We start from the raw sequence: 26,177 nt of genomic DNA, 5'->3' as shown, positions 1-26,177 counted from the left end.
ATGGCGCCCACGGCACCTGACTTACATCTTGTGCCGGAGATGACACAGGGTGCCCACGTCCCTGCTGCGGACTCTGGCTGCTGTAGAACGGCTGTCACCGCAGTTGTGGCCGTCAGTACGGTCGTCCTCGCCCTGGGAGTCCTTTTGGGTAAGTGTCAGGAGGCAGGCTGGGTCCCTGGAGTAGGCGACACTCAGAGGGGCGCTCTGAGCGTCCGGAGCATCCATCCAGAGCCAAAGGGCTGCCCTCAGGCCAGAGCCAGCAGCCCACAAGGACAGGCCCCAAGTCCGGGCATGTGCTGGGTGAGTGTGAGGTGGGTGTCAGTGCGAAGAGTGTGAGGTGGGAATCCAGAAGGCGTGCTCAGCACTGGGGGCGGCGAATACCCGGGAATGATCCTGTGTGTTTTACAGCTGCTCTCTCGGGGCAGAACTAGAGACTGCCTGCGACAGGAGGATTCTGAGCTCCTGGTCAGCCAGGGCTACCGAGATGTGGCTTAGGGGTGGAGCTGCCACCTGGAGACCCCACGTGAGGGGTCCTGGTCAGGGAGGGAGCCCCTGCCGGGGGCGTGGCTCAGCCACAGCCCGTTGGAATGGTTATTCTCTCTGAGAGTGACGACGAACACAAATTGGGAAACCTTCTTGTGTAGCAAAAGAATAAACTGATTTCTCCAACTATAATACTATTTATTGAAGTTGTCTGGGTTCTGGCCGCCTGCCATGGCTGACTGCTGCCCCCTAGTGGCTGTGCCTGTCACGCAGCAGCGTTCCCCGCCTCTGAGTGCCCCTGTGCCCGGATACCGGCTTCCTGACAGTCTGCAAGGATTTCAAGACTGTTGGGACCCCGGGCTGGCCCGGGTGTGATGCACAAAAAACTTCGTGCCATTTTTGAGAGCTTATCTTATTTTGAGAAGAAGAAGGGTCTCATGTACCCTAGGCTGGCCTCAAGCTCTTATTACTGAGGATCCCCCTGCCTCCATCTCTGAAGTGCTGGGACCGCAGGTGTGCGTCACCACTCCTGGCTTATGGATGCTGTGGTGGGATGGTACCCAGGGCTGCATGCCCGCCGGGCGAGTGTTCTACCCACTGACCCACAGTCACTGGATGTTTCTTCTACCCATGAATCCACAAATCTATCCCGAGGAGTTGCGCGGATTCAGGATTCACATCGTTTGATTCTGTTGTGTGGTGTTTTATTTTATTTGCTTGCTTATTTTTTTTTTTGTTGTTGTTGTTTTCTGAGACAGGTTTTCTCTGTGTAGCCCTGGCTGTCCTGGAACTCACTCTGTAGACCAGGCTGTCCTCGAACTCAGAGATCCACCTGCCTCTGCCTCCTGAGTGCAGGATTAAAGGTGTGTGCCACCACTGCCTGGCAGACTGTGTTTTCAATTTTTATTTTCTGTGTTGAGTGTTTTGCATGTATGTGTGTGCAGTGCCTACAGAGGCCAGAGGAGGGTGTCGGCCCCCAGAACTGGAATTATAGGTGGTTCTGAGCTGCCATGTGGACCCTGGGAACTGAACCAGGGTGCTCTCCGGCCTCTGTTTGAATTTTCGTCTGTGGTTGGGTCTGGCTATGGTGTCCAGGTCAGTGTTACATGTCTGGGCTGCTGCAGTCTTCCCGGCTCAGCCTCCAGAGAGGCCGGGGCACAGGCACAGCCTCCCTGCTTGGGCTGTTTTGTTGAGTTTTGCTCCTTTTTTATGATGTAACTCACAGTTAGAAACTCCTTTTAGGCGGCACAGGCAGGGACAGCTGTGGCGGGGGATTGTAATATTCAGGTTGGCACAGGCTACAAAGCAAAGCCCTGCTTCAAACGAAGAAACGAAGAGGGGCCAGGAGATGGCTCAGTCTGGAGGGTCTGCCTTGCACGACAGAGTCCCATCCACTGCCATCACAGAAGAAGCCAGGTGTAGTGGCAGGCTCTTGTGATCTCAGAGCTGGGGCTGGGGGGACGCACACAGGAGGATCCCCATGGCTCGCCGGCCAGCCTAGCTGAATTGGTGAGCCCTGTGTTCAGTGAGAGACCCTGCCTCAAACACAAGATGGAGATTGAGAGAGCAAGGCACCCGGTGACCTGATGTTCACACACGTGACCGTCAGTGAAGGCCGGCAGCCCCGGATGAACAATGCGAGGGTCCGGAGGTCCCCTGGCTTGCTCTACAGTAATTGCTGTCCCATCCTAGGAAGGCATTTGGGAACACACTGCAAGGCCTCCCGAGGGGCTATCAGCTGTGATGTCATTGACTCAGGTCAAGGAAGCTGACTTTAGGGATACCCCAGGTCACTTGGCCTGTATAGGCTTTTTTTGTTTTTGTTTTTGTTTTTATTTTTTAAGACAGGGTCTCCCTGTAAAGCTTTGTGCCTTTCCTGGATCTTGCTCCATAGACCAGGCTGGCCTCGAACTCACAGAGATCCGCCTGCCTCTGCCTCCCGAGTTCTGGGATTAAAGGTGTGCGCCACTACCGCCCGGCTTCTCTATAGGCTTTATACTATATCTAGGGGTCCCAGGGAAGGCCTCGTAGACTCCTTCAGGAAAGGCACGCTGGTGCCCAACCCCGAGGAGTCGGGTCTCCTGTGTGTGGAGCTTTGGCAGGTGCAGGGTGCTGAGGCCCAACCTCACGGTGGGGCTCTCTAACCGGGCAACCGTCTCGCCCGCAGCCTTCCTCTCTGCGCAGGGGGTGCACGTGGAGCACACGGCACGGCTACATGGAATCCGCTTCACCAGCTCTCTTCAGCAGGAGGCCTCCGAATACTACCGCCTGCTCACACCTGCTCTGCAGACACTGGTGAGCGGAGCCGGGACACAGAGGAAGGAGACGGCTGGATGGAAGGGGGAAGCCAGTCTGTGGGATGGCAGGGAACATGGAGTGCCCGGATTCCACCTGATGAGCAGACATGATTATGGAGCGCATGTGTGTACTTCTGTCTGGACCTGATTTCCTATCATGGAGTCCGTGCTGTGGGAGTCTCCCACTGAAAACAGTGTCCTCAGGGGCCTCCGTGCTGTGGAGTGTGACAGAGCCTTGACCTGCTCATGGCTGCATGCTGGTTGAGTGTGGGAATGGGTCTCCCTTTGGGTTTTTTGTTTTTTGTTTTTTTGTTTTTTTTTGAGACAGGGTTTCTCTGTGTAGTTTTGGAGCCTGTCCTGGAACTCACTCTGTAGCCCAGGCTGGCCTCGAACTCACAGAGATCCACCTGCCTCTGCCTCCCGAGTGCTGGGATTAAAGGCGTGCGCCACCACCGCCTGGCCGGGTCTCCCTTTGTGTATCTGTCGTCCACCCACCCATCCATCCATCCATCACCCACCCATCCATCCATCCACCCATCCATCCACCCATCCATCCATCCATCCATCACCCACCCATCCATCCATCCATCCATCACCCACCCATCCATCCATCCACCCATCCATCCACCCATCCATCCATCCATCCATCCATCCACCCATCCATCCACCCACCCATCCATCCACCCACCCATCCACCCATCCACCCATCCATCCACCCATCCACCCACCCACCCATCCACCCATCCATCCACCCATCCATCCACCCACCCATCCACCCACCCACCCACCCATCCATCCATCCACCCACCCACCCACCTGTTCATCCATCCATCCATCCACCCACCCACCCACCCATCCATCCATCCACCCACCCACCCACCTGTTCATCCATCCATCCATCCATCCATCCATCCATCCATCCATCCACCCACCCATCCACCCATCCATCCACCCACCCATCCACCCATCCATCCACCCACCCATCCACCCATCCACCCATCCATCCACCCACCCATCCACCCATCCATCCATCCATCCACCCACCCATCCACCCATCCATCCACCCATCCACCCACCCATCCATCCACCCACCCACCCACCTATTCATCCATCCACCCACCCATCCACCCATCCACCCACCCGTCTGTACGTCCGTCTGTCCGTCCATCTGTCTATCCACCCACCCACCCACCTGTCTGTCTGTCCATCCATCCATCCATCCATCCATCCATCCATCCATCCATCCATCCATCCATTCACCAACCCACCCACCCATCTCTATGGAAATGGACAGGCAGCCGGCCCTGCCTCAAGGCACTGGGCCCTGTGTAGCTATGGAGTGCCTGTAACTGAGAGGTTGCTTCAATCTTTGGGGTTATAACTCGGAAGTGGCATATAGTCATTTCCTTTTCCAGGGCTGAATGATATTCAATTGTGTGCACGGACTGCACTGTGTTGGTTTGTTAATTTATTGACAGGAGAGTGTTTTCACATGACTACCTTCACAACACCCCTCCCCGCCCCATCAGTGGCTCTGTGGTCCTGTTTCACTGTGGCCTCAGCATCACTGTGGCCTCAGCATCACTGTGGTCCTGTTTCACTGTGGACTCAGCATCACTGTGGTCCTCAACATCACTGTTGTCCTCAGCATCACTGTGGACTCTGCATCACTGTGGACTCAGCATCACTATGGTCCTCAGCATCACTGTGGCCTCAGCATCACTGTGGACTCAGCATCACTGTGGTCCTCAGCATCACTGTGGACTCAGCATCACTGTGGAATCAGCATCACTGTGGCCTCAGCATCACTGTGGTCCTCAGCATCACTGTGGACTCAGCATCACTGTGGACTCAGCATCACTGTGGTCCTCAGCATCACTGTGGTCCTCAGCATCACTGTGGACTCAGCATCACTGTGGTCCTCAGCATCACTGTGGTCCTCAGCATCACTGTGGCCTAAGCATCACTGTGGCCTCAGCATCACTGTGGACTCAGCATCACTGTGGACTCAGCATCACTGTGGACTCAGCATCACTGTGGTCCTCAGCATCACTTTGGTCCTCAGCATCACTGTGGTCCTCAGCATCACTGTGGTCCTCAGCATCACTGTGGTCCTCAGCATCACTGTGGACTCAGCATCACTGTGGTCCTCAGCATCACTGTGGTCCTCAGCATCACTGTAGACTCAGCATCAATGTGGCCTCAACATCACTGTGGACTCAGCATCAATGTGGCCTCAGCATCACTGTGGACTCAGCATCACTGTGGTCCTCAGCATCACTGTGGCCTCAGCATCACTGTGGACTCAGCATCACTGTGGTCCTCAGCATCACTGTGGCCTCAGCATCACTGTGGACTCAGCATCACTGTGGACTCAGCATCACTGTGGTCCTCAGCATCACTGTGGTCCTCAGCATCACTGTGGACTCAGCATCACTGTGGACTCAGCATCACTGTGGTCCTCAGCATCACTGTGGTCCTCAGCATCACTGTGGACTCAGCATCACTGTGGTCCTCAGCATCACTGTGGACTCAGCATCACTGTGGACTCAGCATCACTGTGGTCCTCAGCATCACTGTGGTCCTCAGCATCACTGTGGTCCTCAGCATCACTGTGGTCCTCAGCATCACTGTGGACTCAGCATCACTGTGGACTCAGCATCACTGTGGACTCAGCATCACTGTGGTCCTCAGCATCACTGTGGTCCTCAGCATCACTGTGGACTCAGCATCACTGTGGACTCAGCATCACTGTGGACTCAGCATCACTGTGGACTCAGAATCACTGTGGTCCTCAGCATCACTGTGGTCCTCAGCATCACTGTGGACTCAGCATCACTGTGGACTCAGCATCACTGTGGACTCAGCATCACCGTGGACTCAGCATCACTGTGGTCCTCAGCATCACTGTGGTCCTCAGCATCACTGTGGTCCTCAGCATCACTGTGGTCCTCAGCATCACTGTGGTCCTCAGTATCACTGTGGACTCAGCATCACTGTGGACTCAGCATCACTGTGGACTCAGCATCACTGTGGTCCTCAGCATCACTGTGGACTCAGCATCACTGTGGACTCAGCATCACTGTGGACTCAGCATCACTGTGGTCCTCAGCATCACTGTGGACTCAGCATCACTGTGGTCCTCAGCATCACTGTGGTCCTCAGCATCACTGTGGTCCTCAGCATCACTGTGGACTCAGCATCACTGTGGACTCAGCATCACTGTGGTCCTCAGCATCACTGTGGTCCTCAGCATCACTGTGGTCCTCAGCATCACTGTGGTCCTCAGCATCACTGTGGACTCAGCATCACTGTGGACTCAGCATCACTGTGGACTCAGCATCACTGTGGTCCTCAGCATCACTGTGGTCCTCAGCATCACTGTGGTCCTCAGTATCACTGTGGACTCAGCATCACTGTGGACTCAGCATCACTGTGGACTCAGCATCACTGTGGACTCAGCATCACTGTGGTCCTCAGCATCACTGTGGTCCTCAGCATCACTGTGGTCCTCAGCATCACTGTGGACTCAGCATCACTGTGGACTCAGCATCACTGTGGTCCTCAGCATCACTGTGGACTCAGCATCACTGTGGTCCTCAGCATCACTGTGGATTCAGCATCACTTTGGTCCTCAGCATCACTGTGGTCTCAACATCACTGTGGACTCAGCATCACTGTGGTCCTCAGCATCACTGTGGTCCTCAGCATCACTGTGGACTCAGCATCACTGTGGACTCAGCATCACTGTGGTCCTCAGCATCACTGTGGTCCTCAGCATCACTGTGGACTCAGCATCACTGTGGCCTCAGCATCACTGTGGTCCTCAGCATCACTGTGGTCCTCAGCATCACTGTGGACTCAGCATCACTGTGGACTCAGCATCACTGTGGACTCAGCATCACTGTGGTCCTCAGCATCACTGTGGTCCTCAGCATCACTGTGGTCCTCAGCATCACTGTGGACTCAGCATCACTGTGGACTCAGCATCACTGTGGACTCAGCATCACTGTGGTCCTCAGCATCACTGTGGTCCTCAGCATCACTGTGGTCCTCAGTATCACTGTGGACTCAGCATCACTGTGGACTCAGCATCACTGTGGACTCAGCATCACTGTGGACTCAGCATCACTGTGGTCCTCAGCATCACTGTGGTCCTCAGCATCACTGTGGACTCAGCATCACTGTGGTCCTCAGCATCACTGTGGACTCAGCATCACTGTGGTCCTCAGCATCACTGTGGACTCAGCATCACTGTGGTCCTCAGCATCACTGTGGATTCAGCATCACTGTGGACTCAGCATCACTGTGGTCCTCAGCATCACTGTGGTCTCAACATCACTGTGGTCCTCAGCATCACTGTGGTCCTCAGCATCACTGTGGTCCTCAGTATCACTGTGGACTCAGCATCACTGTGGTCCTCAGCATCACTGTGGTCTCAACATCACTGTGGTCCTCAGCATCACTGTGAACTCAGCATCACTGTGGCCTCAGCATCACTGTGGACTCAGCATCACTGTGGTCCTCAGCATCACTGTGGTCTCAGCATCACTGCCTTGTTTCTCTTGCAGTTTGTGAGCAGTTTCCGAAAAACAGAGTTAGAATCCAGCTGTGCAGGCTGCACGGTGCTCAGTTACAGGTGAGTTAGGGCTCTCTGAGGGCAAAACAGCCTTGGTAGACATTTTGGAGATGCCAGAAGATTCTAGACAATTCCTGAACCTTCTAGAAGATTCAGAAGTTTCTTGATAATTCTGGCAGCAAGCATGCATTCCGCCTCCATGTCCTGCTTGCAGGGATGGGAATTCCAGCGTGTTTGTGCACTTCCGGCTCCACTTCCTGCTACATGCCCTCCAGCCACTGAGCCTGGACCAAGAGGAAGACATCTTGCAGAAAGGCATCCAGGCAAGGCTGGGGGAACACGGTCTTCCCCTGGCTGCCTACGGCACCATCGTGTCAGTGGAGCTGACAGGTAGGTGGGCGGCAGCCCCTGTCTGGGAGACAAAGGCTGCTGGGGGCGAGGTGCAGCTCAAATGCACAGAACGTCATATTTTTAAAAAAAATCTCCCCCTCTGATGGAAGGAGGGAAGGCAACCAGCTTCCCACACCGCGGAAGCAGAGGGCTGGCCGCCTCTTATGGATGGGAACAGAGTGCAAACATCTTACTTCTGTGACCCGTGAGGTTCGGCAGTAAGAGTCCCTCACATTCACGGACTGTTTCCATGGTTTTAGTCATACTTGGTTCCACTGTAGTTCCAAAGATATAACAGAAAACTCCAGAACTAACCAGGCATGGTGACCTCATGCCTTTAACCCCAGCACTCGGGAGGCAGAGGCAGGGGGATCTCTGTGAGTTTGAGGCCAGCCTGGTCTACAGAGTGAGATCCAGGACAGCCAGGGCTACACAGAGAAACCCTGTCTTGAGAAATCAAAATAATAGTGATAAGAATAAGAACTAGACAACTCTAATGTTAGAAGTTGAACCCCTTCTGAGGAGTGTGATCATTGAAGCCATCTGGGACTGGAGAGATGGCTCAGCAGTTAGCGCACCGGCTGCTCTTGCCGAGGACACGGGTTTGTTTCCCAGCACCCACGTGGTGGCTCACAACCATCTGCTACTCCAGTTCCAGGGGATGCTATGCCCTCTTAGAGATGCACAGGCAGACAAAACACCCCTGCACATAAAATTAATTAATTAATTTAAAAAATCTAAGCCATCCATCTCCGTCTGTCCCATCCGGGATGTGAGCCGTTCCTATGCCTGGTGGGTGAGCTAGCCTGAGTTACTTAGCAGGTGTCGGGGTGTTTTGATCAACTGTGAAGGTACAGCTGGCCTCTAGGCCATCCTGACAGACATGGCTATCTCCCCAGCTAATCCAGGAACTTGGGGCTAGCCTGGACAACATAATGAGGCCTTGTCTCAAAAAGCAAAAACAGCGAGGTGGTGGTGGCGCACACCTTTAATCCCAGCACTCGGGAGGCAGAGGCAGGAGGATCTCTGTGAGTTTGAGGCCAGCCTGGTCTACAGAGTGAGATCCAGGAAAGGCGCAAAGCTACACAGAGAAACCCTGTCTTGAACCCCCCCCCGCCCCCGCCACCAAAAAAAAGTAAGTAAAAAGCAAAAACACACAAACAAGTAACAAGCAATGCAGAAGTGTCCTGCACTGGGAGTCCGGGTAGGAATGGCAGAGTCAATAAGAAACCCGTTCAGACTCCTGAGACCTCACTGTCCCCTGACCCTGATAAACGGCTGAGGTCTCAGTGACCATCTTCTAGAACATTCCTCGGTGACAGTGTGTCCCCACTGGGATGGTGGCTGCCGGCCTCATGTGCCTCTTTAGCACTGTCCCCTGACCAGCCAGGCTGAGGACAGGGTTAGGGTTAGGTAACCCCGCTGCCACCTGCACAATCCTCCTGCCTCAGCCTCGATGACAGGCGAGCGCCACCAGCTCTCACTTGGTTTTGTCTGTTCCCCTTCAGGAAGGTGTGAAGGTCCGGTGACCGAGAGGGACCTAAAGTCAGGTAGGACTGTCCTCTGCCCGCAGCTCGGCTTCCGCTGAAGGTCCTCAAGGCTTCTGTCCTGGAGTGGCATGTGTGCCCCTGCGGGCCTCTGGCTTCCCGGGGGAGCTAACACCACAGGCGTGAGCTGAGGGGACCGCGGAGAGGCACCAAGCGCGGTCCACAGCCGGGCCCGGCCGCAGCGAAGGCTGTTGGTTTATTTATTTATAAAAGTTGGGGTCTCACTACGTAACCCGGGCAGGCCTCAAACTCAGAGCTGCCTCTGCCTGCTGAGTGCTGGGGTCGGAAGTGTGCGCCCCCTCCCCAGACAGCATTTACTTTGAAGGCTAGCTCTTCATTCATCTGTTATTGAGACAGAGCAGCCACACAGCGGCTGAAGAGAGGGAGGGTCTGTCCTGGCCGCAGTTAGCACCCTCTGTCATGGTGGCTGGTCACACTGAGTTCACAGTCAGGAAACAGAGAGAGGTGGCCTCAGCCCGTGGACCCCAGGCTAGCCCAGGACCTCAGACCACGGAATGGCAGGGCCACATGCACCTCAGTTAACCCAGTGGAGAGATTTCCTCAGCCCGGCAGACACTCCGTAGTGTTTCTAGGTCCCACCAAGTTGCCGTCACAGAAGGTGACAGAATTCTGTTGTAAAAACAAAATCAGGACCCAGATATGGCAACGTACACCTGTAACCCCAGCACTCGGGAGGCAGAGGCAGGTAGATCCCTGTGAGTGTGAGGCCAGCCTGGGCTACACAGGGAGTTTCAGACCATCCAAGGCTACACAGTGTGACCCCATCTCACATGCAAATCACCCATGGCTCACACACATCCATGCTGTCTAGCCCTGTCCTGTCCCTGAGGTAAGCAAAGAGCTCAAGAGAGGTTTTTCCACTGTGGGGGTTCCCAGTGGACCCCTGCAGGTCCTGCCCCCAGCTGGGTTCTCTGTCCCCAGGCCGCTGCCCCGAGAACGCCTTCTCCTGTGCAAACAGTCAGTGTGTGAGCAAAGAGAACCCGGAGTGTGACACCAGGGTGGACTGTTCCGACGGGTCTGATGAGGCTGAGTGCGGTCAGTGTCAGTGTGGCCTGAGCTCGGGGCTCTTGGGGCTCATAAACAGGGGGGGCAGAGGGAGGGTTGTGGTCTAGAGGGCAACATGCCACCCACTAAGCACGGGTGCCCAGAGGGGACAATCCTCAGACTAAAGCAGGCATGGCAGCTTGGAGCTCTATGCTGCCAGGAACAAGGACTGGTCAGATCTGAGCAAGGAGCGAGGAGAATACTATGTGGTCATCAGCATGTTCCCGGCAGTCTCAGCCTGTGCAGTAAGAGGACACCAGGGTCCTGGTCTGCTCCCTGCCGCTGTGATAAAACATTCTGAGCAAAAGCAACTCGGGGAGGGATGGCTGTATTCAGCTCACGGTCCATCGTCCTGGGAGTTGGGGCAGGAACTCAAGCAGAGGCCGTGAGGGAGCCTGGGCTCGCTCTCTCCCAGGCTCACTACAGTCCAGGAGACCCGCCTAGGCGCTGACAGCCCTCCAGCATCGATAGTCACTAGTCAAGAAAGTGCTGGGTGGTGCGGGCATGTCATCCAAGTACTCAGGAGCTGAGGCAGGAGGATAGGAGGTCCAGGGCGGCTTGGGCTGGAATGAGAGTCTGTTTTAGAAGAAAGAAATTATGCCGGGCAGTGGAGGCATGCACCTTTAATCCAGCACTCGGGAGGCAGAGCCAGGCGGATCTCTGTGAGTTCGAGGCCAGCCTGGGCTACAGAGTGAGATGCAGGACAGGCAGGGCTGCACAGAGAAACCCTGTCTCGAAAAACAAAACAAAACAAAAACAAAAAACAAAAAAAGGAAGGAAGTGGGAAAGGAAGAAGAATGAATAGAAGTCTACAATGGGTTCGAAGGTCACATGACCTTCGTGTTTGGCACCAGGTGTGAGCTTTTCACTGACACTACTGACATGTGACCTCAGGGCTTCAAGAAGACAAGGCGTCCCCAAGCAAGTGGCGGCACCTTGAATTAGGGTCCCGGCGGGCGGGCGGCCTTGTGTCTTGCAGACTGCGGGTGGCAGCCTGCCTGGAGGTCAGCGGGCAGGATCGTGGGCGGCATGGAGGCGGCGCCCGGGGAGTTCCCCTGGCAGGTCAGCCTTCGCGAGAACCACGAGCACTTCTGCGGGGCCACCATCATCGGGGCCAGGTGGCTGGTGTCCGCGGCCCACTGCTTCAACGAGTGAGTCCCTGCTGGCCGCGGCTGCCGCTGTCCAGCCTGGCCTGTCCGCCCGGCCACCTGCTTCTCCCTCCTCCGCCTGCTTCTCCCTCCTCTGCCTGCTTCTCCCTCCTCTGCCCGCTTCTCCCTCCTCCGCCCGCTTCTCCCTCCTCTGCCTGCTTCTCCCCTCCCACCTGCTTCTCCCTCCTCCGCCCGCTTCTCCCTCCTCTGCCTGCTTCTCCCCTCCCACCTGCTTCTCCCTCCTCTGCCCGCTTCTCCCTCCTCCGCCCGCTTCTCCCTCCTCCGCCCGCTTCTCCCTCCTCCGCCTGCTTCTCCCCTCCCACCTGCTTCTCCCTCCTCCGCCCGCTTCTCCCTCCTCCGCCCGCTTCTCCCTCCTCTGCCTGCTTCTCCCCTCCCACCTGCTTCTCCCTCCTCCGCCCGCTTCTCCCCTCCCACCTGCTTCTCCCTCCTCTGCCCGCTTCTCCCTCCTCCGCCCGCTTCTCCCTCCTCTGCCTGCTTCTCCCCTCCCACCTGCTTCTCCCTCCTCCGCCCGCTTCTCCCTCCTCCGCCCGCTTCTCCCTCCTCCGCCCGCTTCTCCCCTCCCACCTGCTTCTCCTTTCCCACCTGCTTCTCCCTCCCCCACCTGCTTCTCCCTCCTCCGCCTGCTTCTCCCCTCCCACCTGCTTCTCCTTTCCCACCTGCTTCTCCCTCCCCCACCTGCTTCTCCCTCCTCCGCCTGCTTCTCCCCTCCCACCTGCTTCTCCTTTCCCACCTGCTTCTCCCTCCCCCACCTGCTTCTCCCTCCTCCGCCTGCTTCTCCCCTCCCACCTGCTTCTCCTTTCCCACCTGCTTCTCCCTCCCCCACCTGCTTCTCCCTCCTCCACCTGCTTCTCCCCTCCCACCTGCTTCTCCTTTCCCACCCGCTTCTCCCTCCCCCACCTGCTTCTCCCTCCTCCGCCTGCTTCTCCCCTCCCACCTGCTTCTCCCCCTCCTCCTCTTTTGGTTTATTTAATTTTACCCGTTTGAATGTTTCGCCTGTCCGTCTGTCTATGCACCTTGTGGCCAGAAGGTGGCGTCGGATCCCTGGAACTGCAGTTACAGATGGTTGTGAGCCGGCGTGTGGGTGCTGGGAACGGAGCCAGGGTCTTCTGCAGGAGCGGATGATGAGCTAACCACTGAGCAGTCTCTCCAGGCCCTTTTCTTTTCTGTTGAATTAATTGTCTTTTTTTAAAGACAAGACCTCAGGCAGTGGTGGTGCACACCTTTAATCCAAGCACTTGGGAGGCAGAGGCAGGAGGATCTCTGAGTTCGAGGACAGCCTGGGCTACACAGAGAAACCCTGTCTCGAGAGGAAAAAAAAGGGGAGAGAGAAGGCCTCACTAGGTTTCCCAGGCTTCCCAGCAATTCATAATCCTCCTGCCTCAGTTTTCTGAGTGCTGGGGTTACAGACATCCACCTCCACAGCCCAGTCTGCATTCATTTTCATTTATTAGTTATTTAGTTTTGAAACAGGGTCTCACTATGTAGCTGTCCTGAAACTCACTCTGCAGACCAGGCTGTCCTTGAACTCAGAGATCGGCCTGCCTCTGCTCCCAGGTGCTGGGGTCAAGGGCCTGCACAGTCCTGCTCACTTTTTCATTTATTTGTGTCTGTGTGTGTGTGTGCGTGAGCGTGCGTGTGTGCGTGCGCGCGCGTGTGTCTGCGCGCTCAGGCAGAGGATAACTTGAGTAGCTGATCCTTCCACCCTGTGTGACCACAAGCGCCTGTGCCCGCGGGGCCCTCTGGCTGGCCCCTGCACCCTGACGTTGGGCGGAGCAGAGATGTCCGCAGTCACAGTCCGCAAACTTTACTCTTTCCCTGCCAACTCCTCCGAGCCCCCACTTCAGCCCCACCCTCGGCCCCCCAGATTCCAGGACCCTGCGCAGTGGGCGGCCCAGGCCGGCAGCGTGCACCTGAGCGGCTCGGAGGCCAGCGCCGTGCGCGCACGCGTGCTCCGCATCTCCAAGCACCCGGCCTACGACGCGGACACCGCGGACTTCGACGTGGCGGTGCTGGAGCTGGCTCGCCCGCTGCCCTTCGGCCGCTACGTGCAGCCCGCCTGTCTCCCCGCCGCCACGCACGTCTTCCCGCCGCGCAAGAAGTGCCTGATCTCGGGCTGGGGCTACCTGAAGGAGGACTTCCGTAAGCCGCGTGCATCCTCCACCCTGACTGCCCCGTCCGGCCTGATAGGAGCTTGTGACCCGGCAAGGGGGGCTCCCGCCTCTGAGACCATAAGCTGGGGCCGGAGGCCTGGGGACCAGAGGCTCAGACTACTAAAACCAGGCTGGGGGCGTGGTCACGGTGGAGCCCCACCTAGAATCCCCAGTGAGGGGCTGGGGGCGTGGTCAGGGTGGAGCCCCACCTAGAATCCCCAGTGAGGGGCTGGGGGCGTGGTCAGGGTGGAGCCCCACCTAGAATCCCCAGTGAGGGGCTGGGGGCGTGGTCAGGGTGGAGCCCCGCCTAGAATCCCCAGTGAAGGGCTGGGGGCGTGGTCAGGTGGAGCCCCGCCTAGAATCCTCAGTGAGGGGCTGGGGGCGTGGTCAGGTGGAGCCCCGCCTAGAATCCCCGGTGAGGGGCTGGGGGCGTGGTCAGGGTGGAGCCCCGCCCAGACTTCCCCAGTGAGGGGCTAGGGGCGTGGTCAGGGCGGAGAATTTATCCAACATGTTGGAGTCTGTGAGTTCAACACCTCTGGTAAGGAAAAAGAAAAACAAGCTTGTAAAGCTAAAGGCGGCAGCACAGGACTGTCGTCCCCGAATTTGAGATGAGAAGTCACGGGGATGATGTAAGTCAAATGGGCTAGGAAGTCAGTTTAAGGTCAGTCTGGGCTACAGGAGACCTTGTCTCAAAAAGGAAAAAGAAAAGAAGGGCTGGAACGATGGCTCAGAGGTTAAGAACACTGGCTGCTCTTCCAGAGGTCCTGAGTTCAATTCTCAGCAACCACATGGTGGCTCACGACCATCTACAGTGGGATCTGATGCCCTCTTCTGGCCTGCAGGTGTACATGCAGACAGATCACTGTAGCTGTATACATAATAAATAAATGAAAGAAAGAAAGACAGAGAGAGAAAGAAAGAGAGAAAGAAAGAAAGAGAAAAAGAAAGAGTGAGTCATGTCAGGAGGAAGCGGAACCGTGAGAGCGTTTGAGAGCCTAGCACGTGCGTGCGGGGAGCGTGATGAGGAACCAACCCTGGGGTGTCCAGACCCGGAGGGATGGTGCTCCTGGCTCAGCGCGGCTGCTGGGGTCCGGAGCTCTCACCCCGCTTTTCTCCGTCGCCGTGGCAGTGGTAAAGCCGGAGGTCCTTCAGAAGGCCACCGTGGAGCTGCTGGACCAGCGGCTGTGCGCCAGCCTGTACGGCCACTCGCTCACCGACAGGATGCTGTGCGCCGGCTACCTGGACGGGAAGGTGGACTCCTGCCAGGTGCGCCAGGCTCGTCTGTCCCCCTCCGTCCCCTCCGCAGAACACGCAAACGCACAGGCTGTGTAACAGCTGCTCGGGAGGTGAGGCAGGAGGGTCAGTTCAGGCCAGCCTGAGCTAGTGCGGCCGGGTCTCAAAAAGGAAGACAAGAAGTACCCTGCCTGAAAAGAGAAGTCACTGTATGTTTTTACTTTTAGTTTTTTTCGAGACAGGGTTTCTCTGTGTAGCCCTGGCTGTCCTGGAACTCACTCTGTAGCCCAGGCTGGCCTCGAACTCAGAGAGATCCGCCTGCCTCTGCCTCCCGAGACCTGGGGCCGGAGGGATGGCTCCGAGGTTAGGAGCTTGAGGGGAGATGCCTGCACAGACAGGCAGACATGCGCATAAATATCTAGATAGCAAACCGGTGAGGGTGCTCGGGGCAGGGACGAGGACCCCACGTTTGCGGTTCTGCACGGAGCCCCCTGCGCGCCGCACCTGGTGCGCACAGCCTGGCCCCGGCGCTGGCCCTGGGCCCTGGGGACCCCCGCCCACGCTGACCGCGCTCCCCCGTCCCCAGGGCGACTCGGGGGGACCCCTGGTCTGCGAGGAGCCTTCCGGGAGGTTCTTCCTGGCCGGCATCGTGAGCTGGGGCATCGGCTGTGCGGAAGCGCGGCGGCCGGGCGTCTACACCCGCGTCACCCGGCTGCGGGACTGGATCCTGGAGGTGACGCGCGCGCCTGCGGTCCCCACCGCGGCCCCTGCGCCCCTCACCCCCGGCCCTCCCCGGCCCACCAGCCCTGACAGCCCGCTGCCCGGCACCTCGGCCAGACCCACGGCGGCGCCCAGCACCGCACCGCGACACCCCAGCACAGCGGCCAAGCCACAAGGTACGGCGGGGCGGCCGGCCCCTCCCGGCGGGGGTCAGATAGATGAGGGAGATTGATCGGCAGTCGACTATCGATGTCTGCCAGGAAGCAGGCGCTGAGGTGGGGGCTTAATCGCTGATCTTGAAGCTCTCGGTGCGGGGTCGGTAATCGATTGTCAATGTCTGTCACGATAGACAGCAAGAAATTGGCGGGGTTGAGACAGACAGGGTCTCTCTGGGTAGCCCTGGCTGCCCTGGAAGACTTTATGTGCAAGGCTGGCCTCGAACTCACAGAGATCCGCCTGTCTCTGGGATTAAAGGCGTGCGCTGCCAGGACCAGCTGCGATCCACTGTTGATGTCTGGTTCAATACTGTGGAAGTTTGGCAGCTAATAACTGATTTATTTGGGGGGCGGTGCATGTGGAGGTCGGCGGACAACTTGCAGGAATTGGCTCTCTCTCTCCACCGTGTGGGTTCCAGGAAACTGAACTCAGTAAAACTTAACAGGTTTGATGGCTAGTGCCTCAGATGGAGGATTGGTGATTGATTGACAATGTCTGCCTTGACTCCTCAGCGAGAAACTGGTGATTGATTATTGGTGTTGTCCATGAATGCACTTGATGGGAGATAGGCAATTTATTATTGGTATCAGTCTTGACACTGGGTGCGAAATTGGTGACCGTTTATTGATATCTACCATGAAGCACTCAATAGGGGATTGGCAATTGATTGCTGATGTCTGCCATGAGCACAAATGTCTATTGCAGGTTGGTCATTCTTCAGGCATACCTTTTTTAAATTTTAAATTAAATTTTTTGGGGCAGGGTCTCACTATGTAGCCCTGGCTGGCCTGGAGCTCACTTTGTAGACCAGGTTGATTTTCAACTCATAGAGATCTGCCTGCCTCAGTCTCCGGGTGCTGGGATTAAAGGCATCCACTACCATTCCTGGCTTCACTTTTAATTTTTTGGAACTGTAATGTAGGTGCATTTGAAAATGAAGCTGCAAAGACAACATAGTTAGAGTGACCCACAGGGTCAGCAAGAAGTTGGCTGGTCGCGGCTGTGGACCTGGGGGGAAGTGAGACTGAGTCTCTGGGTGGCCGGTGTGGTCCTGCGGGCACCGTCCCTGTCTGGCATGCCTCTCTGTGTCGCGTCAGCCTTGCATTCTCCTCTCCGGTTTTGTGTGTTCTGTGGTGCTGGGGTCTGGAACTGGGGCCTGGTGCTGCAGGCAGGGCCCTGCCACACCCCACCCACCCAGACGGCTCTGCCTCCTCCGTGGTTGGTGGTTGGGGGGTCTCTGTGGTTTGCGGCTTCCTGCCACTCTTTCCCTCATTCCAGCCAGCCCTGTCTCCGTCCCTCTCCCTTTCTCCTCCCCTCCCTTCTCAGACAGCGTCTTTTGTTCCCAGTGCTGACTTCAAACTCAGAACAATCCTCCTGCCTCAGCTTCTGAGTGCTCGGATGACAGGCATGTGCCACCATGTAGATGTGACCTTGTGGGTCCTGGAATCTCCCGGGTGTGGTTGATTGTATCTCAGTCATTCCAAGCTCAGGTTTCCCTGGTACCTCCAGCCCTGCCACCCCTGGGCGATGTCCTCATTCCTCTGTGTGTAGGTCACTCAGGGGCCAGAACGGGTGAGCCCTGGGTGGATAAGGACCCCCATCCCCCCTCTCCCCTCCCCTTGCAGAGTGTGGGGCCAGGCCTGCGATGGACAAGCCCACTCGGATTGTGGGTGGGCTCAGCGCTGTGTCTGGGGAGGTGCCCTGGCAGGCCAGCCTGAAGGAAGGATCCAGACATTTCTGCGGAGCCACCGTGGTGGGTGACCACTGGCTGCTGTCCGCCGCTCACTGTTTCAACCAGTAAGGCCTCCCAAGAGCCCGGGTCGCAGACTCTCAGTGCATCCAGCAAGTGCCAACTAGCTGGTGTGGTGGTGCATTCCTGTCCCTCTGTCTCAAAAATAAACAGCCAACACAAACCAAAACAGAAACGGAGGTCGCCCAGGCCGGTGACTGTCCCGCTCTGGGCTCCACAGCAGTGACCGATGACATTCGTAAAGTTGCTAGGGTCTTGGTCAGAGTAACAAAAAGCAAAGCCCCAGGGTACACTCTCTATCAGGTCCCCTTCCGGGGGACCCTCCCTGGGGTGCGGGTATTGGCCGGGAGGGGGGCAGGGCAGGCATGTCTGAGGTCCTGTCTCCCGCAGCACCAAGGCAGAACAGGTGCAGGCGCACCTGGGCACCGTGTCCCTGCTGGGTGTCGGCGGGAGCCCCATCAAGCTGGGGCTGCGAAGGGTGCTTCTGCATCCCCGCTACAACCCAGGCATCCTGGACTTTGACGTGGCCTTGCTGGAGTTGGCCCGGCCGCTGGTCTTCAACAAGTACATCCAGCCCATCTGTCTCCCCTTGGCCATCCACAAGTTCCCTGTGGGCCGGAAGTGCATGATCTCAGGCTGGGGCAACACGCAGGAGGGAAATGGTGAGCAGGTCCCAGAGGGAAATGATGGCTAAATTCTCCAGGGCCTGGCCTGGGAGGGATGGGGATTGGCTTCCCTCACCTGGGCCCTAAATCACTCCTCTGCGCTGACCCCACATCCTAAGAGCCACTCAATGTCTCCTAGGGGCTACATGTGGACCCTCATTTGTGTGTATAAATAAAGTTTTATCGACACAGTCTCCAGGCAGTGGTGGCTCAAGGCTTTAATCCCAGTATTAGGGAGGCAGAGGCAAGCAGATCTCTGAGTAGGAGGCCAGCCTGATCTACATATTGAGTTCCAGGATAGCCAGGGCTACATAGAGAGTCCCTGTCTCTAAAAACAAAACAAACAAACAAAAAATCCACACATTCATTGACCAGATGTCCATGGCTGCAAAAAACATCTGTGCCGACCCTTTGGCCACAGACTTGAGCCACTGGCCTCTTGCTATACCAGAGGCCACATGCAGCCCCGAGACTGTGGCTCCCTGCACCTCCGTTCACTAACAGGATAAACTGAAAATGTTTGTTCTCTAGCTCAGTGGTTCTCAACCTTCCTGACGCTGCGACCCTTTAACACAGTTCATGTGTGGTGACCCCCCCAGTTGCTACTTCATAACTGTAATTTGTTACTTTCGTTTGTTTTGGTTTTTTTTTTTTTGAGACAAGGGTTTCTCTGTGTAGCTTCAGAGCCTGTCCTGGATCTCACTATGTAGACCAGGCTGGCCTTGAACTCACAGAGATCCTCCTGCCTCTGCCTCCTGAGTGCTGGGATTAAAGGCGTGCACCACCACCACCTGGCTTTGCTACTGTTATGAGTCGTAATGTAAATATGTACTATGGGGCCCCAAAGGGGTCGCGGCCCATGGGGTGAGAACCGTTGTTCTAGCCCTTTGTGAAAAGGTTGTGTCAAAATGGGAATGGTTGGCCTGCAGCTGTCTTCCCAGCTTGGGAGGCAGGGGTGGGGGCATCACAGGTTCAAGGACAGCCTGGGTAACATAGTGAGACCCTCAAAACCCCAAGAGTTAGGGGTGTGTCGAGCACTCGCCTAGCATGTGCAGAGGCCCTGGGTTACCCCCAAGCCCCACAGGAGAAAATAAAAATTCCTGTGACAGCCAGACAGTGGTGGCACACACCTTTGATCCCAGCACCTGGGAGGCAGAGGCAGGAGGATCTCTGTGAGTTCTGGGGCAGCCAGGGCTACACAGCGAGACCTTGTCTCAAACAAAACAAAAATTCCTGTGAGATCTGCTCACTGTCTCCAGGATAGGGACAGCACCTGGTGGCCCTGCTTGGTGACAAGTCACTCGGTGGCATTCTGAGCTCTTTTCCCGGCAGCCACCAAGCCCGACATCCTGCAGAAGGCGTCCGTGGGCATCATAGAGCAGAAGATGTGTGGTGCCCTCTACAACTTCTCCCTCACGGACCGCATGCTCTGCGCCGGCTTCCTGGAGGGCAAGGTTGACTCCTGCCAGGTGGGTGTCACAGGGGACACCCCAACCTCCCCCTAGGCTTGGGGTGCAGCTCAGTGATGAGCATTGGCCTAGCATGTGTGAGGCCCTGGGTTCCTTCCATCCCTGGTGTTCAAAAAAGAGCCAGAATGAGTGGTGGAGGCTCAGAGGAGGCGGGATCTGAGGTCACACGTCACGCCTGGATGCAGAGCCCCAAGTCCAGTGGGAGTGGAGCCTTTCTGTTCCTTCGATGGGTGTCCCATGAAGATCTGGTGGGGTCTTTCTCCTGCAGGGCGACTCTGGTGGCCCGCTGGCATGTGAGGAGACACCAGGTGTCTTCTACCTGGCGGGCATCGTGAGCTGGGGCATTGGCTGCGCTCAAGCTAAGAAGCCCGGCGTATATGCACGCATCACTCGGCTCAAGGACTGGATCCTGAAGGCCATGTCCTTGGGACCCAGCTCCACACCTCGCCCCCACACCTCCAGCACACGGCTTATCCCTAACCAGCCCCCCAGAACCACGGCTGCTGGCCTCACTGTCCAAGAGGCCACCACCAGACCGGCAACCCCCAGGGCCACCAGCAGGGTGACCACTAGACCACTCAACAGGACGCTGTCTGCCAGGAGCACCACCAGGGGACAGACACCAGCCCCGAATGCCCCAGGCACCACCACGCATTCCCAACTGCCAGGTACGGTGACAGGTGGGGTGGGGCAGGCAGGTCCCTGTCACAGCTGGGGTTACACATGATGGCACTGAAGACAGGGTGTCCCAAATTGCAGAGCTGGAGTTCAGTGTCAAGGCTGTGGCTGCCTGCCTGGCCTTCAGTGGGCACTCTCTCCATGTCCCGCTGTGTGCGCCTGGGTGCCGACATCTGTCCATTTGTTTGTGTGTGCACACGTGTGTGCATGCTGAGGCCAGAGGAGGGCGTCTGTGTCCCTCTCCACCGAGGACACAGACACCGTCCTCCATCACTCCTAAATATTCCTCTGAAGCAAGTATCTCATTGAATATGGAGCTTCTGGGCTTCGGTTGCAGCTGGCGAGTCCCAGCCATCCCCCTGTCTCTGTTGCCCTCCGAGCTGGGGTCAGCACGGCCATGCCCACTGAACCCCCTCTCCAGCTCCTGTTCCTTTCTTATTTGTTCACTCCTGTGCATCAAGGCCGTGGTGGCCTGGACCCACTCAGTTTCTGAGGCTGACTTGAACTCCTGATCCTCCTGCCTCAGCCTCTTGAGTCCTGAGATCACAGCTCCCCCCGCCAGGCTGCCTCTCTCCTGTGTCTCTCTTTTCATTCTGTTGGCACTGGGGACAGACTCCAGGGCCTGGCAGGCACTGGGTGCTCTCCTGCTGAGCCACACCCTGGGGCCAGGGTCCACTGGAGCTCTGTGGACGTGCCCGCAGCTGGGGACTCGGCTTTCCGCTCCACATGCAGCAGAGCTGCCGAGTGGAAGGCTCTGAAATCAAACCTCTCATGGCCGAAGCCGCTGCATTCACCTGCTAGGGCCGCACCGGGACCCCGCGAGCCCCAATGTCCCCTCACACCCCTCTTCCAGCGTCATGAGCTTGTGTCCTGGGCCCTTAACTCCTCACAAAGGCAGCGTCCATGGAAGATGCCCCGGAGGAGGCCCCTCCACCCACCAGGGCTCTTGCCAGAGCCGGGGCCTTAGTAACGGGGGTGGGTGGGATATGGGACTCATTTCACTTGCCAGGGATAGCTCACATGCCTGTGTGGACGACTGTCAGACCTACGATGGGCCGTCACATCACCCAGATACATTCAACCCAGACCCCAGGATGCGACTGTTGGAGACAGTCAGTAGATAGGCATTTTGGTAAAAAGTGGGTCGCTGAGCAGGTTCCCCGATCTAGAGTGTCCTGGTGAGTGAGAAGACAGGCCGGGCCTGAGGGCAAACACCTGTTGTCTCAGCTGCTTGGTGGGAGCATCCCAAATTCAAGGCCAGCCTGGGCTACGAGGGGTGTTGAAGGCCAGTGTGGGCAACTCAGTGAGACTCTGATCAGCAAAGAGAGAAACAAAGAATTGGCTTGGGGGTGGGGCCACCCTAGAATCCCCCAGTGAGGGGCTGGGGGCGTGGTCAGGGTGGAGCCCCGCCTAGAATCCCCAGTGAGGGGCTGGGGGCGTGGTCAGGGTGGAGCCCCGCCTAGAATCCCCAGTGAGGGGCCGGGGGCGTGGCCAGGGGTCCAGTGTTGGAGGCTCTGGCCTTCATGTTGGCCTTCATCATGGCCCAGAATGTTTAAATAAAATAACAAGGGAAAGAAAGGGGAAAGAGCGAGCAAGTTGCAGAAGGAGAAAGATGAGGGCTGGAGAGGGACGATGGCTCAGTGGTGCCTTTGCGGGTGTGGGTGCAGTGCCACACAGCTGCAGTCTCCGCTCTTGGGAGGCTGAGGCAGGAGAGTTTCTTTGACTTTAAGGCTGCTCTGCCTGTGTACATGGTGAGATAGTCTCTCAACACCTTTTAAAATAACCGGGTGAAGTGGACAGCCACAGTCTGCAGAGCGGGACGAGATGCGCGTGGTCTGCAGCGGCCTCAGCCCCGCCCCTGCTGGTCCAGGGTGGTGCGGGCATCTGGAGCGGGGCTTCTCAGCCCTGCTCGCAGTTCCTCGCCTGTGGGGACCCCCAGCCAGTGACGTTTTCATTACTTCATAACTGTACTTCCAGTTATGATTGTAATGTATGTATCTGTATTTTCTGATAGTCTAGGCGACCCCATAGAAGAAAGGGTCGGTGGACCCCAAAAGGGGTCGTGACCCACAGGTTGAGAAACACTAATCTCGAGGCCCAGTGTCCCCTTCCTGGGGTCCCTGGGATAGCTGGTAAGGGGATCATGCTTGTTTCTGCTTCCCACTCGGCTGACTTCCAGTCCTCCAAAGGCCCCCATGCCTTTAGAAGGTCCTGGGCTAGACCTTTCTCCCCTCTCTCCCTCATGGATGCCACTCATGTCCCGCTCTGACTCCATCTACCGCTGCGGTGCTGCTCCTCACTCCACTGAAACCTCCACGTGGAGGGCAGCGTTGGGTGGCCGTGGAACATGTGAAGGGGGGTTATTGGGGTTATTGGGGTCACACCAGGGCCTTCCCCAGAAGCCCGGTGCCTCAGGACCTCCGGTGAAGGTGACGCCCGTCTGAAGGCCTTCGGCTCAGTCTGACCTTGACCCTGGCAATTGCAGTGGCCCGTGAGCACCTGAGCTAGAGGCCCAGGGAAGCCCCGAGCTGGGACCCCAGTGCGGGCCACTCACCGCGGGGAGGCGATGGCCGAGGGACCCCGAAGTCAGCCCCTGCAGCTTCCCAGGAGCTGTTCTGAAGGGGCCGCAGATCTTCCTTTCCCTGGGCTCCTTTGGTATTGGTCGAGGCTGGGCCAAGAAGGGACACCCCGCCTGATGGCGAGAAGGCCACTGCCTGGGAAAGAGGAGCCAGCTGGGGGACATGAAGGCCCCTCCGCCCTCCCACAGGGCTCTGGGTCAGCCGAGCTGGATTCACTGAGAGGCCAGCCTGTGGTGTGGGGAGACTGGGGCAGGTCACCGGAGCCACAGGGTTGGGGCTCCAGCCTAGGGGTGTGCAGCAGGAGAGACCCTCTGCCCGGGGCTCACACAGCACCCCCTCTCCTCAGACTGTGGCCTGGCGCCCCCGGGGGCGCTGACCCGGATCGTGGGTGGCAGCGCGGCCTCGCGTGGGGAGTGGCCCTGGCAAGTGAGCCTGTGGCTGCGGAGCAGGGAGCACCGCTGCGGGGCCGTGCTGGTGGCCGAGAGGTGGCTTCTGTCCGCGGCACACTGCTTCGACATGTGAGTCCTGCCCCGGTGCGGGGTCCGCCGCCCTTCCCAGAACACCTCTGCATTTGGCTCCAGTCCCCAAGGCCACCGGACAGAAGGCACAGTCTCCCTGGCAGGGTGCGACGTGGAGGGTGTAGTTCCTTAGGGGGACCCCCAACATGCGCTCACGTGCCCGTGGGGCTCAGGGTGAAAGGGACAGATGGTCCTATGCTGGGTCTGAGGTGCTGGGGCAGGGGGCTCCACTGTGGAGGCCTGTGGTGTGCGTGCGTGTGTGCGTGTGTGCGCATGCGTGTGTGTGTGTGTGTGTGTGTGTGTGTGTGTGTGTGCGCGCGCGCGCGCGTGTGTGCGTGCATGCGTGTATACACAAGAGCCCCATTTCTGCTGGGTGACCTAGAGGGGTCAAGAGCCTTGTCTCCTCTCCAGAGGGTGTGGAGGGCAGGGGTGGGGACCATCCTCAGCTCTGGAAATGGTGCCAGCTGGCGGTGTCCCCTCAGAGGGACACGGGCGTGGCTGGGTGAGCCCGAGTTGGGCAGGGGGACAGCGCAGCCCATTTCCACCTGACGGTGACTCTGCCCACGCGCACGCGCGCCCCGCAGCTACGGGGACCCTATGCAGTGGGCAGCCTTCCTGGGCACCCCGTTCCTGAGCGGCGCCGAGGGCCAGCTGGAGCGGGTGGCACGCATCTACCGCCACCCGTTCTACAACCTCTACACGTTGGACTACGACGTGGCGCTGCTGGAGCTGGCGGGTCCCGTGCGCCGCAGCCGCCTGGTGCGACCCATCTGCCTGCCGGGGCCCGCGCGGCCCCCCGAAGGCGCGCGCTGCGTCATCACCGGCTGGGGCTCGCTGCGGGAGGGAGGTAGGCGCGGGCGGGCGGGCGGGCGGGGGTGGGGTGTCGCGGAGCGGGGACATAGGGGACGCGCCCCAGCCATTCCCTCGCCCTCCCAGGCTCCATGGCCTGGCAGCTGCAGAAGGCGGCGGTGCGCGTCCTCAGCGAGCAGACGTGTCGCCGCTTCTACCCGGTGCAGATCAGCAGCCGCATGCTGTGCGCAGGCTTCCCGCAGGGCGGCGTGGACAGCTGCTCGGTGAGTGGGGCTCTCTCGGTGGCCCGGGCTGGCCTGAAGTCCTGCGACGCTGCTGTCAGGTGGAGGCAGGGTCTCACTGCACTCGGGGATCCCCGAGTCCCAGGAACCCTCCTGTCTCGGCCCCCTGAGCGCTGTTTTTTCACCTGAGTTCCGGGGTTTAACTCAGGTTGTGTAACAAGGGCCCCCGACTGAGCCTGCCCACCACTGACCCGGGACATGCCGTGGCACAATTGCTTGCTCAAAGACAACACGCGGGTCTCCCAACCCCACATCCTCCCGGAGGGGCATGGTTGCTCAAAGCTGGGGGACTGAGGCAGGATTCCTGTGTTTGAGACGAGAGCCTGACAACACATGCACACAACTCCTTACAAAGTACACGGCAGTCACTGTCTGCACGGCCACTGACTGTGCAGACGCCAGGACCCAGGTTCGGATCGCCGGGAGACACACAAAGGCCCGTGGTTACCAGCTACAAGCACCTGTCACCCCGTTCTGTGCGAGACAGGATGATGGCTGGGAACTGATGGCCACCACCTACTTCCGGGGTCACAGAAAGTCCCCATACCTAAAGGGAATGGAGAGAAAGACAACTACCCAGCACCCCGGGCCTTCACGAGCACCACACGCACACTGATGCGTGTGCGCGAACACAAACCGGGTCCTGGCAGACGGCACAGCCAGGGGCATTAAGAAAGCACACTAGCACTGAACCCATTCCGTCCATGGCTCAAGTGAGGCCCCTTGGCAGTTTCTCATGTGGGATCCTTCCGGGTCCCAAGGGCTGCTGGCTTGAGCGCACTTTCTCCTTCAGGGTGACGCAGGGGGACCCCTGGCCTGCAGGGAGCCATCTGGCCAGTGGGTGCTAACTGGGGTCACCAGCTGGGGCTATGGCTGTGGCAGGCCCCACTTCCCAGGCGTCTACACCCGAGTGGCTGCTGTACTGGGATGGATAGGCCAGAACATCCAGGAGTGACACACGTGGCCGGCGACCCAACCCAGAGGGGAGTTGGTGGGAACTAGCTGTGGCTGTACATACTGTTCCAATAAACAGAGTTCCTGCCCCCAGCTCTGGCTCAGGACTGTGTCTCAGCAACGGAGCCCTGCTGACCCGGGCAAGTGGTGCCTTTTTGGTGTGAGACAGGGTCTTATGTACCCAAGGCTAACCTCAAATTTGACTCTCCTGTCCCCATCTGTCCGTCCACCGCTGCCCCCCCCCACCCCCCCGTGACAGGTGTGCACACTTAGTTTACATGGAGCTGGGGATGACACCCGGGGCCTCTGGCATGACAGGTGAGCTCTACACAGAGCTCTGGAGCCACGCTGTGTATCCCAGGCTAGTCCCCAGCCCGGATGATGGGCACCTGAGACCATTATCAGTCATTCACAAGGCCGCTCCTTTCTTTTTCCTTTTTGGTTTTTCGAGACAGGGTTTCTCTGTGTAGCTTTGTGCCTTTCCTGGAACTCACTCTGTAGCCCAGGCTGGCCCCGAACTCACAGAGATCCGCCTGCCTCTGCCTCCCGAGTGCTGAGATTAAAGGTGTGGCCACTCCTTTGTTTCTCGTGGGGGAACAACGCCTTCCTGAGAGCCGGCAGGCC

General features: G+C 58.1%; 1 protein-coding gene across 2 annotated transcripts; it reads left to right on the top strand.

Annotated features, from left to right (window-relative positions):
- On the top strand, positions 1-25,596 carry Tmprss9 (transmembrane serine protease 9). Of its 2 annotated transcripts, XM_059252099.1 has the most exons (18): positions 1-148; positions 2,651-2,778; positions 7,352-7,419; positions 7,574-7,749; positions 9,258-9,299; positions 10,239-10,352; positions 11,341-11,512; positions 13,395-13,669; positions 14,810-14,946; positions 15,500-15,809; positions 17,475-17,646; positions 17,990-18,261; positions 19,597-19,733; positions 20,002-20,401; positions 23,337-23,508; positions 24,093-24,355; positions 24,445-24,581; positions 25,393-25,596. In XM_059252099.1, the coding sequence occupies exons 1-18, from the start codon at positions 1-3 to the stop codon at positions 25,552-25,554; spliced, it is 3,285 nt and encodes a 1,094-aa protein (XP_059108082.1). In that variant the 3' UTR covers positions 25,555-25,596. The 2 variants fall into 2 exon arrangements, with proteins under 2 accessions (XP_059108082.1, XP_059108083.1); XM_059252100.1 differs by lacking the exon at positions 7,352-7,419 and having other exon boundaries at positions 2,651-2,777; positions 7,607-7,749.
- The last annotated feature ends 581 nt before the right edge of the window (positions 25,597-26,177 follow it).

Source organism: Peromyscus eremicus, unplaced genomic scaffold (genome assembly GCF_949786415.1).
Source record: "Peromyscus eremicus unplaced genomic scaffold, PerEre_H2_v1 PerEre#2#chr22_unloc_1, whole genome shotgun sequence".
NCBI classification, from domain to species: Eukaryota; Metazoa; Chordata; class Mammalia; order Rodentia; family Cricetidae; genus Peromyscus; species Peromyscus eremicus.
Note: the sequence above shows the minus strand (reverse complement) of the source record. Positions and strands in the feature narration are given on the sequence as shown.